Raw genomic sequence first — 14,963 nt, 5'->3', positions numbered from 1 at the left:
TGGTCGTGCCCCGGTGCGTTGTAATCCTCAGAGGACCCCCCTTGGGTCCTGATCTCATTGTAAGCATTCGTGCATATAATCCGATTCCAGCAAAGATAACGGAGAAACTGATTTAATGGGTAACTCTAAAGCTATAATATAATACATGGGCTCAAAAAACTAGGTATACATATAATGAAAAATATCGATCATGTCATTACTGCAAAAATCCGAGACATATGTACTAGTAAACCTAGTGCATAAGTCACTAATGTAAGGGTTCTCAATTATTTTTCAGGGAGTTTTACTGAAATTTCCATTTTACTCTCATGGAAATCAAATATTTGCTAACATCAACTTCCATGCCTCACAGACCAGTAATGTAATGGTTACGAAAGCCGTCATCATCAATAGAGCCTTGCATTCTTCCTCACTATGCCACAGATTTGAGCGAACTTCAGTTATTAAATGCAATAAACTATGAGTACGGGTGCACCATCGACGATAGCTTATTTCTGCCGATTCATTGTGTTGTTAACGACCTATTCTAACGGACTGAGATCAAGATAAGTGAGTCTGAGCCATCATTAGGATATATGTCATCGTGATATATCGCTCGAAAAGTGCGATTGACATATCAGTTAGTGAGTTCGCTGAAAAGGTGTGTGATATTTCATTACGGCTTTTTGTAACCTGTAAATATCACATCTCCTGATGCAATGGCTGCTAACGTAAAAAGTTATCGCAAACAGAACTTACGCGCTGACCTTTAGTTATTTATAGGTACCCATTGGTACATTATTTAACTCCAATATCTTTGCGATAGTAATGCAAGCAAATTATATCAAAGGGTGTCTTCGCCCCTTCGCGGCACGCCGCGGTGAGGAGATGCTTCAGTCAACGCAAATAAAAACTGTAGAGCATGTTACAAGGGCAGACTGGTCTTCATGGGGGAAAAAAGCCTGAGCTCTTCATTAAAAGGACTTGTAGTTTTTTGGCCTTTTGAGCCCCGTTGCATAATTTAGCATAGAGTGATTACTAACGTAAGTATCAAGTTGATGTGGTAGCTATATTGTTGGCGTCTCATCCCAAACCCTAACTATTTGAATCCCAGCGGATGCCATTATATTATATAATAATAATAATAATATCGTTTATTTTCGTAGGCACTGGGGCCCATGAGAAAATATAAGTACAGTTTTCTACATTTCACATATAGGGAATCATGATCTCTTTTTTGATGATGTGTGCTTCAATTAAGTACAGCCATTGGCGCGTCAGATGTACCGCTAAAATTTAATACCCTATAACACTTAACAGCGACGAAAAATCGACACTGGGTTTGTCTCCATCATTTCTCACCTCCTTAAGTGAAAGAAACGATTTCAGCCGTCAGCTTCTCACAGATTCGCATGCATAAAGAAATGACACACCTGTGGCAATAGGTATAACCATGGACAAAGCACTTGCCCTTAAAATTTTAGGTCACTTTACTTAAAGTAGCCGTGCTAAGAGGCATTAACTTTCGTATTCATACAATAACTATGAAGTTGGAAAAAAAACTCCCACTTTCAGGAATGGAAAAGCACCGAACATTAAAATACCATTGCCGGCCTCGGTGGCGGCGGGGTAACGTTCTCGCCTGCCAAACAAGAGGTCGCGGGTTCGAGGTTTCCCCGGTCCAGGGCATGGTCGTTTGTGTACGTTTACTTGCGGTGTAAAATGGCCAAATAGAGCTGTATCCGGTGGTTTGAGAATAAAATAAAACTAAATAAAATAAAATAGTGATTCAATAATACAAAAGTGGATTTTGATAAGGAAATAACTTTTGGTTGACTTTCATGATGATTGGTCACTATAAGTGGAGAATCCTCATAACCATAGTTTTCCCAACAATTGTTGCAAAAATCATTTTCATCCCAAAAAGAAATTGAATTAGGGCAATAAGAGTGGAAAATGGAGCAATTAGAATTTCTCCTACATATGTAGATAATAAGTGTGTGTATTTCTCATATTAAAACAATGAAAAATGCCAAAATTTTGCAATATTTCATGCAACGAGTACATATATTTTTAATAACCTTGATTTGATTTTAAATAAAAACTTATATACTATGGTATAGTCACAGAGCAGCCTCACTTATTCCAAGCTGTAGGTAGAACATAAGTAGGAGCGCAATTGGCGTGATTTTGCAAATCGCCGCCAATACTTTGGCTGTCGTGAAGTAATACTGATTCCTTCCGCTAAAATCACATGTAGGCTGAGAGTAATTCTCAAATGATAAATAGGAAGAAACTAAAAAAGAACAAATTTGAATACTTGACTGAAATTGAACAGACATTCGGTGACGCTGAATATTTCAAGATAATATAATATCATTGCCGTTAATCAATGCAAAATAGATATCTGAGATCATAATTCATGCTCTGAAACGAGCTCATTAGATATCCATAGCTCCATAGTGTAGCACTTCGGCTGAGGCTCACTCAGCCATATGGTAAGTACCACAACGTTTTTGTTATCTTCCAGAGTCATTCAATGAAAAGGATGTACCGCAAATGGTTGAATTTTGTCCTCACTGATGTAACAACGTTTGGGAAATTTCTATGCAGCATTTTTCTCCTTTTTAGCTTCCTTTCGCTTGCGGTTCCGTCTACACACGACTTCCAAAATCCACACTATAATTGCACCGGCAGTGAAGAGGTCGATAGCGTAGAGAACTCCGACGAAGTTGTCACTATTGTCTCGCATGTAACCTGCGAAAGAAAGGAGAGAATCAATTTCATTATGAAGCTGAGTACATAGAGAATTTATTTTGGACCTAAGGGGTTGTGTTTGACACCGATGGGAATAACTACTTTTTTATCTGAATAATTGCTGTATTTTTTCCTTAAAGAAGAGAGGCTGCGCAGCACATGCAGTTGCTTTTGAAATATTCATTTAATTTCTGAAGCCTGGTTTATTTATTTTTTTAGTGGGATAATCTCACCTCGTCATGGGGTGGCACTGACCTACAGCATCAACTACATCTGATTATTGGGTGAGGATACTGGTTGGTCAAGATAACGCCAGTTTTTATATTCAACGATTGCTATAAGCATTAAAAATGTTATTCTTTAAATTATATTACATCGAATTATAGGAATATCTCCTGGAGTTTAGGTCAACGTATTTTATGAAAACAAGTTATAGCCAACGTTTCGATTTTAAACCATCATCAGGGCTATGAAAGAAAAAACACAAGAACAATATATATATGTATATTTATATTGCTCTTATGTTTTTTATTTCATAGCCCTGATCATGGTTTAAAATAAATCGAAACGTTGACTATAACTTGTTTTCATAAAATACGTTGACCTAAACTCCAGGAAATATTAAAACGTGTATTAAACGAGGTCAAGATAAGAAGAGGAAAAAAATAATTATTATATCGAATGATATTTAGCATTTCTTGAGCTGAAAATATTATCACATTTCAATTTCATCATATCGCAGCTAAGAGGAAGGAAATAGTTTCCGACTGGAGTGATCAAAAATGTATTCCACAGTAAAGTTTCTATAGAAAGGTCATAAAATCAGTCTATTTTAATTTTTTTAACAAAATAACCATTTTCTATCAAATCTAACGTGAATTCAATTTGATTGGATAAAAATCGTTGACAAAAGGTGAGTGAAAATTGCCTCTGTGTTCAATCTTATATTTTTAATTATTGACTGTAAATAAATCATGGACTATTTTAATTAAAATTGATCTGTTTCAGTTTGAAAAAAACCGTTTACCATTATTCTTTCAGAGATACTTCTACTTGATGCAATATAGAATATATAAGCGATACAAATCACACAAAATCTTAATCCACAAGAAAACGGCGATAGTTGCTCATTTAACAGAATGGAAACTCCGCCTGAGAATCATAATATAAGGTAATCTGAATATTTGAGCATTTTTATCAACTAGTAACCTCATCATAGAGAAGGAATCACTTTCATCTTTTTCCGAGTGGTGGAAAAAAGTCACCCGGTGCATAAACAGGAATTTTTGTATTACCGATATCAGAATTATTGTACTCCCAATCACCATGACAATTGGCATATTTATGCAGTTTTTCACGGAGAATATTATAACACTGTAAAACTTTTATCCACTTCAGGGGCATAGCTTTTAAGTCTGTGTATGCAGTTTGAGCTAAAAGTGATTCCATTCCCCGAGGACTGACATGTGGCAGTCTATGATTAATATATGATCATCTCGCGGTATAATTTCAGTCACTATATATATTTTTATTACATCTAATCAAGTCGTGGATATTTGGCTGATTTTCTGAAATATAAAAATAAAATATGGAATTTAAAAATCTCATTCTGCAATTGAAAATATCGAAGAGCATTTAAAATATACTTAATCAGTTGTCGGTAACAAAACAAGCTATTGAAATCTTGCATTTTGTAAACATTTACTATCATCGTCAGCGCAGATCTAATTACAAAACGCTGGATTTCAATTGGTGGTGTTTTATTCATTACAACTTATGGAGCGCGATAGTATAGTTTTGAAAAACAACTTGTGTGCAAAATACCCATTTACGCTTTTAATGTCTTACCCTTCTGTAGTTCGTATAACAAAATGCATTATATTATTTAAAATCGTAGCCATTATATGTCGTGAACTAAAAAACTTACCAAATAGAGGTCCAATGATGAGGAAGGAGATACCGTTCGCCATAGTCTGTAGCCCGGATGCAGAGGCTAATTTATCCAAGGGGACAATGGAGGGCATGACAAGGGCCATGTAGATTGTCCTGAAGCCTTTTCCAAGTCCAAGCCATGCAGACACGCAAAGGATGGTAATGTAACCGTCCAGGTGTGCCAACACTGGATGGAAAAAAAACTAATTGTGAGGCTGAAGTTTTACACATTAATGGCTGATTAATCACAGCTGGCTAAACTGTATTGAGCATTTTCATGTTTAAATTTATATATTACGATCGTATCGTCTCTGTAATTTAGCCAGCGCGTACTCTCATGACCACTTTTTTTACATTTAGCGATGACTTTGTGAACTAAATTATCAGAATGATGACTTTAGGTACAAAGGAAGTGATTTAAGGTACTATTAGACGAATTTGTGAAAAAAAGTTGTAAATAGCGCCATTGAATAATCAACAGTACTTACTTATCCTACCAGTTCCGAGGAAGATGAGTCCAATCGAATACATGACGAGGCTGTCCAATTTATAATGGTCGGAGAAAAATGGGACGCAGAACCTGGTCACCAAATCCACAAAAGCCAGAGTGGACATCAACATCGCAACCTTCTCGAGGGAGAAACCATAGTCTAGGAACACGAGTGACGCTAAAAGACTGAAGTTGATCTCTCCACAGTAAGCGAGGGTCATTCCGATGAAAATCATCAGGAACCTGAAGTCGTTCAAGAGGGCGAGGTCCAAATAATCAGCCACCCTCTTCATGCATGCACAAAAAAGATTCTTCCCCTCATCGGAATCATGCTTGGCTGCACTGATCTCCGGAATCACTTCGAGGGAAGGTTCCTGCTCGAGCTTGACCTCTTCCAGGGCCTCGACAAAGTCGCTATGCGCCACAGTTCGTCTCAAGTTAGTCGATCCCATCTTATCCAGAGACACTCTGGAGGAGTGAAGGCTGATCGGGGTGGCGATGTCCAAGCCTAGGGTGTCCTGAGTGTCGACAATGATGTCCCCGCCGGATACGTGGACGGCGTGGGGAAGCGAGTGACGCTTTCGGAAGCTGGAACGCCGGGACCCGAAGGCCTCCTCGCCCCCGAACACTTCGACGGGCCTCACAGCGCTCGCCTCCACGAGGTTTTTACACTCGTCCGCTTCCTCCGCCGCAGCTGATCCTGCCTTTTCCGGATCGTCCTCGTCGTCTCCGACCGATTTGAATTCTGCGTGCCGCTCAATAGGATGCAGCAACAATGAGGCCGGAATCGAGTGCATCATGATGCCGGCCGTGATCAGCACCGTTCCGTGGACGTCGAACTCTGTCCTCAGCCAGGTGAGAAACTGCGGGAATACCACGGGGGAGAGTCCGGTGGCGGCCCAGGCGATGCCCGTGGCGACGCCCCTGCGCTCCTTGAAGTAAGTGTTGATGGCGAGGGACGTGGAGCTCCAGACGAAACCAACCCCGGCGCCTGGAATTGGAGGAAAGTCGTGAATTGTGACCTGATACTCTCTTGGTGTATTGCTTCACGGGAGAATATCAGGGTTTTCCTCCGGAATAATCATATTGTATGCTATTTGTAGGAGGTGACCGGCCATCAAGGTCATTGGCATCAAAAGGAACAGTGCATTTGGAGCATTGACCGTCTGAGAGTGCAGATTATTCTCGATTCAAGTTTTGATGGCATTATTATTTAACATTCCAATTATATTTTACATTCAAATTTAAGGTATATAACAAGAATTATACGACCTTTTATGCACTTTGATTCAAATATTGCGAAAATCATGCATCTGGATATCTCCGTTAAAATTTAAAATATTCATTTGTAAGGCATTTGCATCAGAAATTTACGCAATCGGCATAGTTAGTGCCTCAAAATTCTAAGGAATCCATTCTGAGTAAAACTGTTTCAAGTTTTCACTATGTTATATCTTATCCAAGTAAAGGTGGACTATTAATTGGTGGTGGATAAATAGGCCGTCATTAGACAATCGTGTTACTTTTGTTTGCCATTTTTTCTCGTGTCTTTACAAAAACATCCACACTTATAAGTGTGTTAAGTACAAAACACCGTAACTCACCTCCGACAACAGAATATACGATGAGGAATAAATAGAACTCGTTCACTTGCGAAGTCAGTGCAGCTGAGACGCAGATCATTACAGAGCCCCAAAATGAGACCTTGCGGTACCCTTGAGCTCGCAGCAGTGGTCCCATTATTAATCCTAAGATGAAGAAATGCATTTCATTGATACGTTGTAAGTTATAAATTTCTAGTGAGCAAAGAAAATAACATAGGTGATATAAATGTTTCTCAAATATTTAAAATTAAAAATATGAATTAATAAATACATATAAATAAACAATTATTATATTACAATAGTATGGTAAGAATGAAAAAATGACATGAGTTTACATGAGCATAAGTTTTAGTGCAAATACTATAGCTATTTAACGCCGTTGCAAAAGCTTAAATCATAAATGTTAGAATTTACAAATTTTCAATATTATTTCCTTTTAGGTGAAATTAAATCCATAAGTTGGATACAAAATATCTAAATTAAGGTTTAATCAAAATCAATTCCAAGAGCTAGTTTAAAAATATAAACCATGTTCTTTAAGTAGAAATAATTTAAAGTAGCACTACTAAATATATTTTCTTTAACTTCCATGATCATGATATGCTTTTATAAAGCTAAAATTACGCCAAAAATATGTTTAAAAACAGGCTTATCGCAGCACAAGGGACCAAAAATAATTAATAAACTTGTTCAGCAACACAGCTTCAGTGAAATATTAGAAAGTAACAATAATAGTAAAGAAATTCTTAATATTTACCTAAGCAGTTACATATTGAAAACTGGAGGTTTAAAATCACGGAATATTGGGCGTTGTTGATGTCCCATTTCTTCAGGCTGTCTCTATATATGAGCCCAAAGTTCTGAACTAGAGCTAGAGTAAAAAACTGAAATGAAAATGTAAAAATTATTAATTAAAATAAAATTTTCCATGACCTTCAATTTCTGTCTCTTGTATCCATCGCTAGTTAAAAATAATAATTTTTCCAAATAAACAGGGTCTCTGTTATTACTTATATTCTTAAAAATCTACCCAAATATTTGGCGAAAATACTTTGCTTTATCAAGTTGTATTCACACCTCAATCAAAACAGATTTTCATTCTGATTCTAATTTAATTTCGAGGAAGTTCAACAAATTCTTATATTGTTAATATTAAAAATAAATGTACTTATTGACTTAAAAAATAAATTTACTTACTCGTAATAATTAAAATATAAATTAATTAAATAATATAAAAAATGAAGTCGTATTTAAGCCAATTACACTGTTATCTTGTATTCTCACCTTAACCTATTGAAACCAAATGCTTCTTCTAAACAACATCAAAAATGTATCAATTTTCTGCTCTATTTACTATATATCTAAACTACGCATTATTTTGTGATGTAAATTGTAGTGACGAAATATGCCTGCCACGATAAATATGACTGAGTGCAAAATTTTCATGTTTTCAAAATGAAAATTCTCCAAATTTGCTTTCTTCAAGAAGCAGCTGGGTTAGAAATGGTTAATAAGGTTAGTGGCAAGTCACCCATCTCTATCCCTGGTACATGAAAAACCAATCCATCCTAAAGTAAGTTCAAATCGGAATTATTAACAAGAATATTAAAAATTTGAATTCTTTCTCAATGTTTCATTTCCATAAAAGCCGAAATTTCGCAAATGCTCCACCAAAATGCATCTACATGGAGAAAGTTCGAGTTGGAATCCAGCTCTCATCATTGAATCTATTGATCTGAAAGCTGATTTTGATTATGAAAAATAACTCTGCTATGCGCATGAAATATCATATAACTCATGTTGCCTTGACACTGAGGAACATTCGGAAATCTAGACAGCCTAGAAAATAAAAAATGAACTTTTACTACAGTATTTTTCAATACAATAAATGGGTTAGTTGATGATAGCTATACTGTAGGGCCATGAAATTTATATAAGTATCTTACCTGACAAGAGTTGCCATTTCTTCCAATATTTCAAACAATGGCCTGAGATTTTATTCGATCCATGAAGCTGGATAGAAAATAATTTTCAGGAATGTTGGAGGATTAAGAGCTTCAGATCTGAGTGATATCATGAAGAGACTTTATATATACAATACAGTCGAAAAACCTCCGACGCTTCATTAGTTTAGAAATATTTAGAATTAAGTTTGGCCGCATAGTTATGGTAGCCCATTCTGAAGGTATATATGTGGTTCGATTTCGCACATAAGCTGAGATATTCGACCGAAAGATAAATAATATCAGGATGCTGGGAATTGGCAAAAGGAATCACATTATCTGACATCTGGTGGCCAATTTGAGAAACGAAATAGAGATGATCACCTGGTTTGTCTACTTTTGCTTCAGCCTGGAGGTAAACAAGGCGGGTGTGTTGTCCGCAATTTCGTGAAGCGAATACTGATGTATTTCTCTGTGGCGAATGATGAAGTAATTTCCTCCATATCCGACATTTTGGAGTTCAACAAAGACTTCAAGAGGCTCCTCGTTGAGGTCAATGATGTGGAATGCTATAATCACATATGGGAAATTGTCGTGGTTGAATCACTAGAGTATTCGGTATGAAAACAAACAAACAAGCAATATTAATGTCACAAGTCACAAGAAGTACACGCTTTCCGGAAGAAAATTGGCACTTCCTTTTCCGTATTCTTGAATAATGATTGATGATTTTATTAATCACCTATTGCAACACATCATTATTAAAACTATCAAACAATATTATAGGCATCTCCTCACATAAGGCATCAGACCTCTATAAGCTAACATCTTTTGAATTAACGTCTACTGTCCGATTGGAAAAGAAGGGTAATATCGTTCGTAAATAGTGGTCCAACTTGTATCACTTTCCACTCGGGAACCCTCATTGACTCAATAATTAACAATCTCCCTGTGTCCAGTTTCTCTTTTTTATTCCCTTATGTTAGACTATCTTGCTATCAATGTTAAAATTAAAAATTCATAAACAAGTTCTGTTACTTAGCCTATATTAAATATACAGATGCATGGCATACATGGTACTTCAGCATAGTATGCATGCTGGGTTTGGAATACTGCTACGAATTATTTCTTGCATCCAAACGCTTTCTATTAATCTAAGTTGTCAAGATTCTAATTATTTCCCCTACCATAACTTTCCTGGCTCATTGGTTATCTGCAAATTCATTGGCAGTTATTAAAAAGTTGATCAACCTTCCTCCTGTCTGCATCCCCTCCTCTGACAGTCCCATACTTTCGCGAACATCTTGTGAATAGTTATTAAAAAATGTATTGACATTGTCATGCCCTTCATATATTTCAGTCTTATCCATTTTTAACCCATTCGTATCTTAATTTTTCATCGAAGTTCGAACCTATATCCTTTTATATTTTTCCTAAAGTTTTCATTTATCTATCATTTTATTCAATATGACATTTTATTTTATAATTTATAATGGGATAATTTTAGTTGCTTTTTGTTTGGCGCATTATATTTGGTTTTGAGACAATATTCATTCAATAAACAATTTTCAAGGGCAACAATAACAGTCATGCTACTGGCAGCTCGCTGGCTCTTTTAAGGCAAATCGCATCAAACCGGCTTTTTACCCGAAGTACGCTAGTGAACTCTTGCCCATCCTCAAGACTTGCACTCACTTCTTTCTGAAATTAGGGTTTTTGGGGAGCCTATGAAGAAAGACGACATTTTTCTCACACGGTTTGGTACAATCATAAACGCCGCTCATTTTGTTGCTCATGAAGTTCCCCTTCTATGTTTTTTCCATCAGAACGCTATAGATATTCGGCTAAGAGAGTAATACTGGCATAGTGCTGGCTGGTTATCATTCCATACGAGCAAACGTACTAACGCAACCGATCATCTCTATTCGGCCATGGCACCTACTTTAATGATGCCTCCTGGATTTCCTTCCGGATGCCAATAGAGTCATCTAAATATAATTCCACTTGTCTTTTAGGACTTAAGATGATGCCCATATTGTAGATTGTATATCATGTAAGAGCTCAAATCTAAGCCAATGAGTCAGGGATCTTTAAATAAGTCCGAAAAAAAATCTCATCATCAGATCTCAACGTCCCACTTATTGTTAATCATTCGTCGCCATGCCAACCAACAGATATGCCTATTATGGCGCAAGTAATATTGAGTGTCTAGTAATCCTCACATAACCTGAATCAACGTAGAGAAATTCTTTAGATTGATAAGCGTCTGGTGTAACTATCTTTTTCAATCTCACATTCCACATCTGTTAACACCTCAATGAACGAACGATACGGTGTGAAACATTTATTCGGTGTAAAATATTGAGTAGAATTTAATGCCCGTCTTCATTTAAGGTGAATATCCCATCATAATATTTTATACCGATGTCATGGTCAGATACAATGAAAGTGCGTTTTGTACACAATGAATATATACACGAGATATATTTGTTTCTTATTTATCTCCATTGATTTAGGCGAAATCTTTAAGTTGATATAATAACCTTTTAATTTATATCACTTCTGTGTTGAAAAAAACCTCACTGTGCAAAATTCGCACTTTCATTATTTCTGACCATGATCTCGGTATAGCATATAATAATCATGGGAATACCTTATGAGAGTAAGTAATACCTTTGGCAAGTATAGTGGTTATTAGTCCAATTGCGAGAGATATTTAAAATGAACGAGTGGAGGAGGGGAAAAACGCTTCCTCTTTCTTGTTACCCCTCTTTTCCAATCGGACAGTATACATTTAGATGCTTATCAGATGAATATCACTTTGATTGGGACATCTTATGTGGAGACCACCGTGAGAAACAATGTGATTTTTATCGAGAGTCAATTTTATTGTCAAGGGGCCTTATTCCACTGATGAAGACGAACATTTACTTCCACTAGGCCCGAGCATACTTGCACATCTTTCAGTTATTTTTTTGCGTCCTTAGGAGAATTTTGAGGGATATATTTCACTGATGCAACGAAAGATAACCTTTAATTATGTCATCCAAATATGGGTCTTTAGAATGCGATATCATGATTCCTATTTCCAAAGCGACCTGATCTCCATGTTTTTTACCGAGTGAAAAGCATGCTTCACTCAGTGCGAAAGAATAGTCGACACACACCATCAGTGGCGTAGCTAGAGATATGCTTTGGGGGTATAGGGACCTGGGACCGACCCCATCCCCTCTAAGCTACAAATCCGGCGAAAACTTTTGAAAAATGACATGCCTGAAAATACATTTTAAAACATTTTATACTTAAAATTTGGGTTTCACTCTTGTTCCGCAGGGAATTATAACAACAATCCCAACAGGTAAAAGATTATATATATACTATAAAATTCTCTGAGGATTTTGGAGGGGATCTATCCCCCTCATTTCCCCTCCCCTTCCATAATTACTCCACTACACATCACGGATTAATGGGCACTTTATCATATGCACCAACTCACGTTAGTCATCCCACTTGCGAACACAATCACCCAACCGTATCCTCCATCCGGCGGTATGAATTCCCTCAGCCTCTCCATCGGCTCTCCTTTCGTGTTTTTCCCATTCTCTGCAGAAGCAGCACCGCTGCGAGCCATCGCGGGAACTTTAACGTACCTCTTCCGGTATCACATCACACTACAAAGGCTTTACTCGGTCGTTGAAATCACCAGCCACACACCACTTCCACCGCAGTAAACATTTCTCCTTGCAAGTATTCCGTTCTTCCTTTGTTTTCATCCGATGAGAAAGAGATGATCGCATGCGGGAGATGGGAAAGTAACTCTCGCTTCGTGCCTCTATCCGCGCTGAGCGCGGCGCCACCTCAGCCGACAACGATTAGGAATGGGGTGTAGGGGCGGGCGAGGGGTAGGGAAGCTGGTGGGAGGATGGTGATAACGGAAGAGGGGTTAGCGAAGCGAGATTAGCCTGTATGACGAGTATGCAACGGCCACTTTGACTGCCACCGCGATCAGCTGAGAAGTGGGGATTTTCACGGGGAATGATGAAATACGATAGATTAATGTTTGGGGTTGGGTCACTGAATGTATCCTTGGATTTTTTTTTCAAATTTATCGGAAAATAATATTGCTAGCACCTTCAATTTTAATCAACCATATGTCCAAATATCATTATTCATGACAAAAATAATTTTTTGTCCACAAAAATTCATTGCATCAAGATTTCAACACTTAGTGCAAATTTAACACAGTTATTTTCATTATGAGTATATATCTCACTTCCACAAAGTTAAGCCTGAATAAATGGAACATATGTCATTAACTATCCAGAATGGAATTATCTAAATAATTTAATTAAAAAGTTCTTTGTTTTGTAAAAAAGTAAAATTTACTATATAAAGCGGCAACAGCTGCATAGAGCACTATTAATTTTATAAAGAAAAGTAACACTTTCCACTGTCAATAAACGAAATCGCTGGTTTATTATGTGGCATATGCCATGGAAATAATGCATGGTATATTTTTTCTACTCTCAAAAATTCGGATCAACTAAGACAAGCCACCATCTGAAAAATTAAGTGCCCATATAGATGTATAAAGTTATGTAAAACGTATTTTATGTGAATACCGTATCGATGTTTTTACGTAGTACCCACAAAATACATTTACTTTTTACAAGTGGAACATTCCGCTCTTGGTCAGTTGTCAACCGGAATAAACTATCACCTCTCAAACAAACTCGCGATCTCCTGACGGATGACTAGAGGACAAATCAATCAAACTGTCTGATTTTTGAGCACTAGAAAAATATATGCCCAGCAGCCAGTAACAATCGAAAAAAATCAACTGTGTCTGACAATGATATGAAGCGCAAGTTTTTAGTAGCTTGTCGTAATCATTGCAAAAGGCTCATTTTCGATGTTTTTATCCTTAAATCCATTCGGATCGTAATACCTTGGTTAACTGATGATTTACCACAGTTTTAAAATAAAAATTATGGCGCTGGAAACACGCAAGCAAATTTGTTCCCAAAAAAATCTCTCAATCCACCTCGTAATGTTGGCGATACTGATCACTCACTGGGCCATGATTCTCATTTTGGTCTAGTGTTGCAACAAAGTCTCCGAGCCTAGACTCGTGCATTTCACATTAGTCATAGCCTTGTGGCAGTGAACGCGAGAGACCTTCAAAATGAAGCTCGTTATCATCGTGACGATAGCAGTTGCTCGTCTTTTTTCATGTCCACATGTGCGGAGTGACAAATCTGATAATTTCTTGAAATCACCATACAAAAAATATTTTAGGGTAGAAGAATAGTATTTATCTCTAGATCTAATCTTTAAATTATACACGCTAAAGCTTGCTTTTTTATCGAATTAATTAATCGTATTTTTTAACTCTTTTGCCGTTTCCAGTGATATTATTCCCCAAAAATGTTCCTCTTTGCTTCGCATTAAGTTTTCATCATATGGTATAAGTTAAACTGAGTAGAGATAATCACAGCTTCCACGCATGTTTTTTAATATTAGCATAAAAAAGTTGCGAGAAAAAAGAAGTATCAATTCGTTCAAAATTATTTTAATCCGCAATTTCTTTTTGATGATTTTGTAGCTAAATTCAAATATTTCTTCTTGATATAAAGTAAATTTATTGAATTTTTCCCCGAGCGCGTATCAGTTGTCATCTCTGTATCTTTAATTATTCACAATCATTTCGTTTACATTTCTCAGAGGCCAGGAACGTCAAATTCGCTATTGTCGACGGTAATCTCGTACGAAATCTCTCTGCATGTATGTCTGCGACACTTACCATGCATTTTTTCGGAGCAATAGTTTTGAGGAAAAGAAATTTTACGGAAATCATTTGAAATGAACTTGATAATACCGCGTAAAAAAGAATGATATTTCAGCTTTCATTTGTACAGGCAAACACTGATGACTTGAACCTTATCAGCCACAATTTTACCCTTTTTATGTGATATGAAGAGAAAAATCGGTCATACCGATCGTTGTCATAGGCAACTATCGGTTAACTCCTGTCTCTATGATAGAGCACTTTTGCGAAGAGAGAACTATGAGTTGGACAGGAAAAAACAATGGTAGAATTGACTGTTTCCTCGAATTCGCTCAAGCTGGACGTTGAACGAGAAGTAAGGTTGAGATCAATAGGTCGAGGACAAGGAATGAAGGGAACATATTGGGTCGTAATTGGGTAATTTATCGTCAGTATGCTATCACGAGAATACGCGCCGCAAGAAGACACAG

The 14,963-nt window shown here is 36.9% G+C and overlaps 1 protein-coding gene across 1 annotated transcript; it reads right to left on the bottom strand.

The window, feature by feature from the left end:
• Positions 1-1,961: 1,961 nt before the first annotated feature.
• On the bottom strand, positions 1,962-13,500 carry LOC124162564 (monocarboxylate transporter 9-like). The gene is made up of 6 exons (XM_046539140.1): positions 12,202-13,500; positions 7,520-7,646; positions 6,763-6,906; positions 5,157-6,149; positions 4,664-4,855; positions 1,962-2,736 (listed from the first exon to the last, which is right to left on the bottom strand). Exons 1-6 carry the CDS (start codon positions 12,334-12,336, stop codon positions 2,585-2,587), a joined length of 1,743 nt encoding a protein of 580 aa, XP_046395096.1. The 5' UTR covers positions 12,337-13,500; the 3' UTR covers positions 1,962-2,584.
• Between the last annotated feature and the right edge of the window lie 1,463 nt (positions 13,501-14,963).

This window comes from Ischnura elegans, chromosome 7 (genome assembly GCF_921293095.1).
Source record: "Ischnura elegans chromosome 7, ioIscEleg1.1, whole genome shotgun sequence".
In the NCBI taxonomy this organism is placed as follows: domain Eukaryota; kingdom Metazoa; phylum Arthropoda; class Insecta; order Odonata; family Coenagrionidae; genus Ischnura; species Ischnura elegans.
This window is presented reverse-complemented; position numbering and strand designations above follow the sequence as displayed.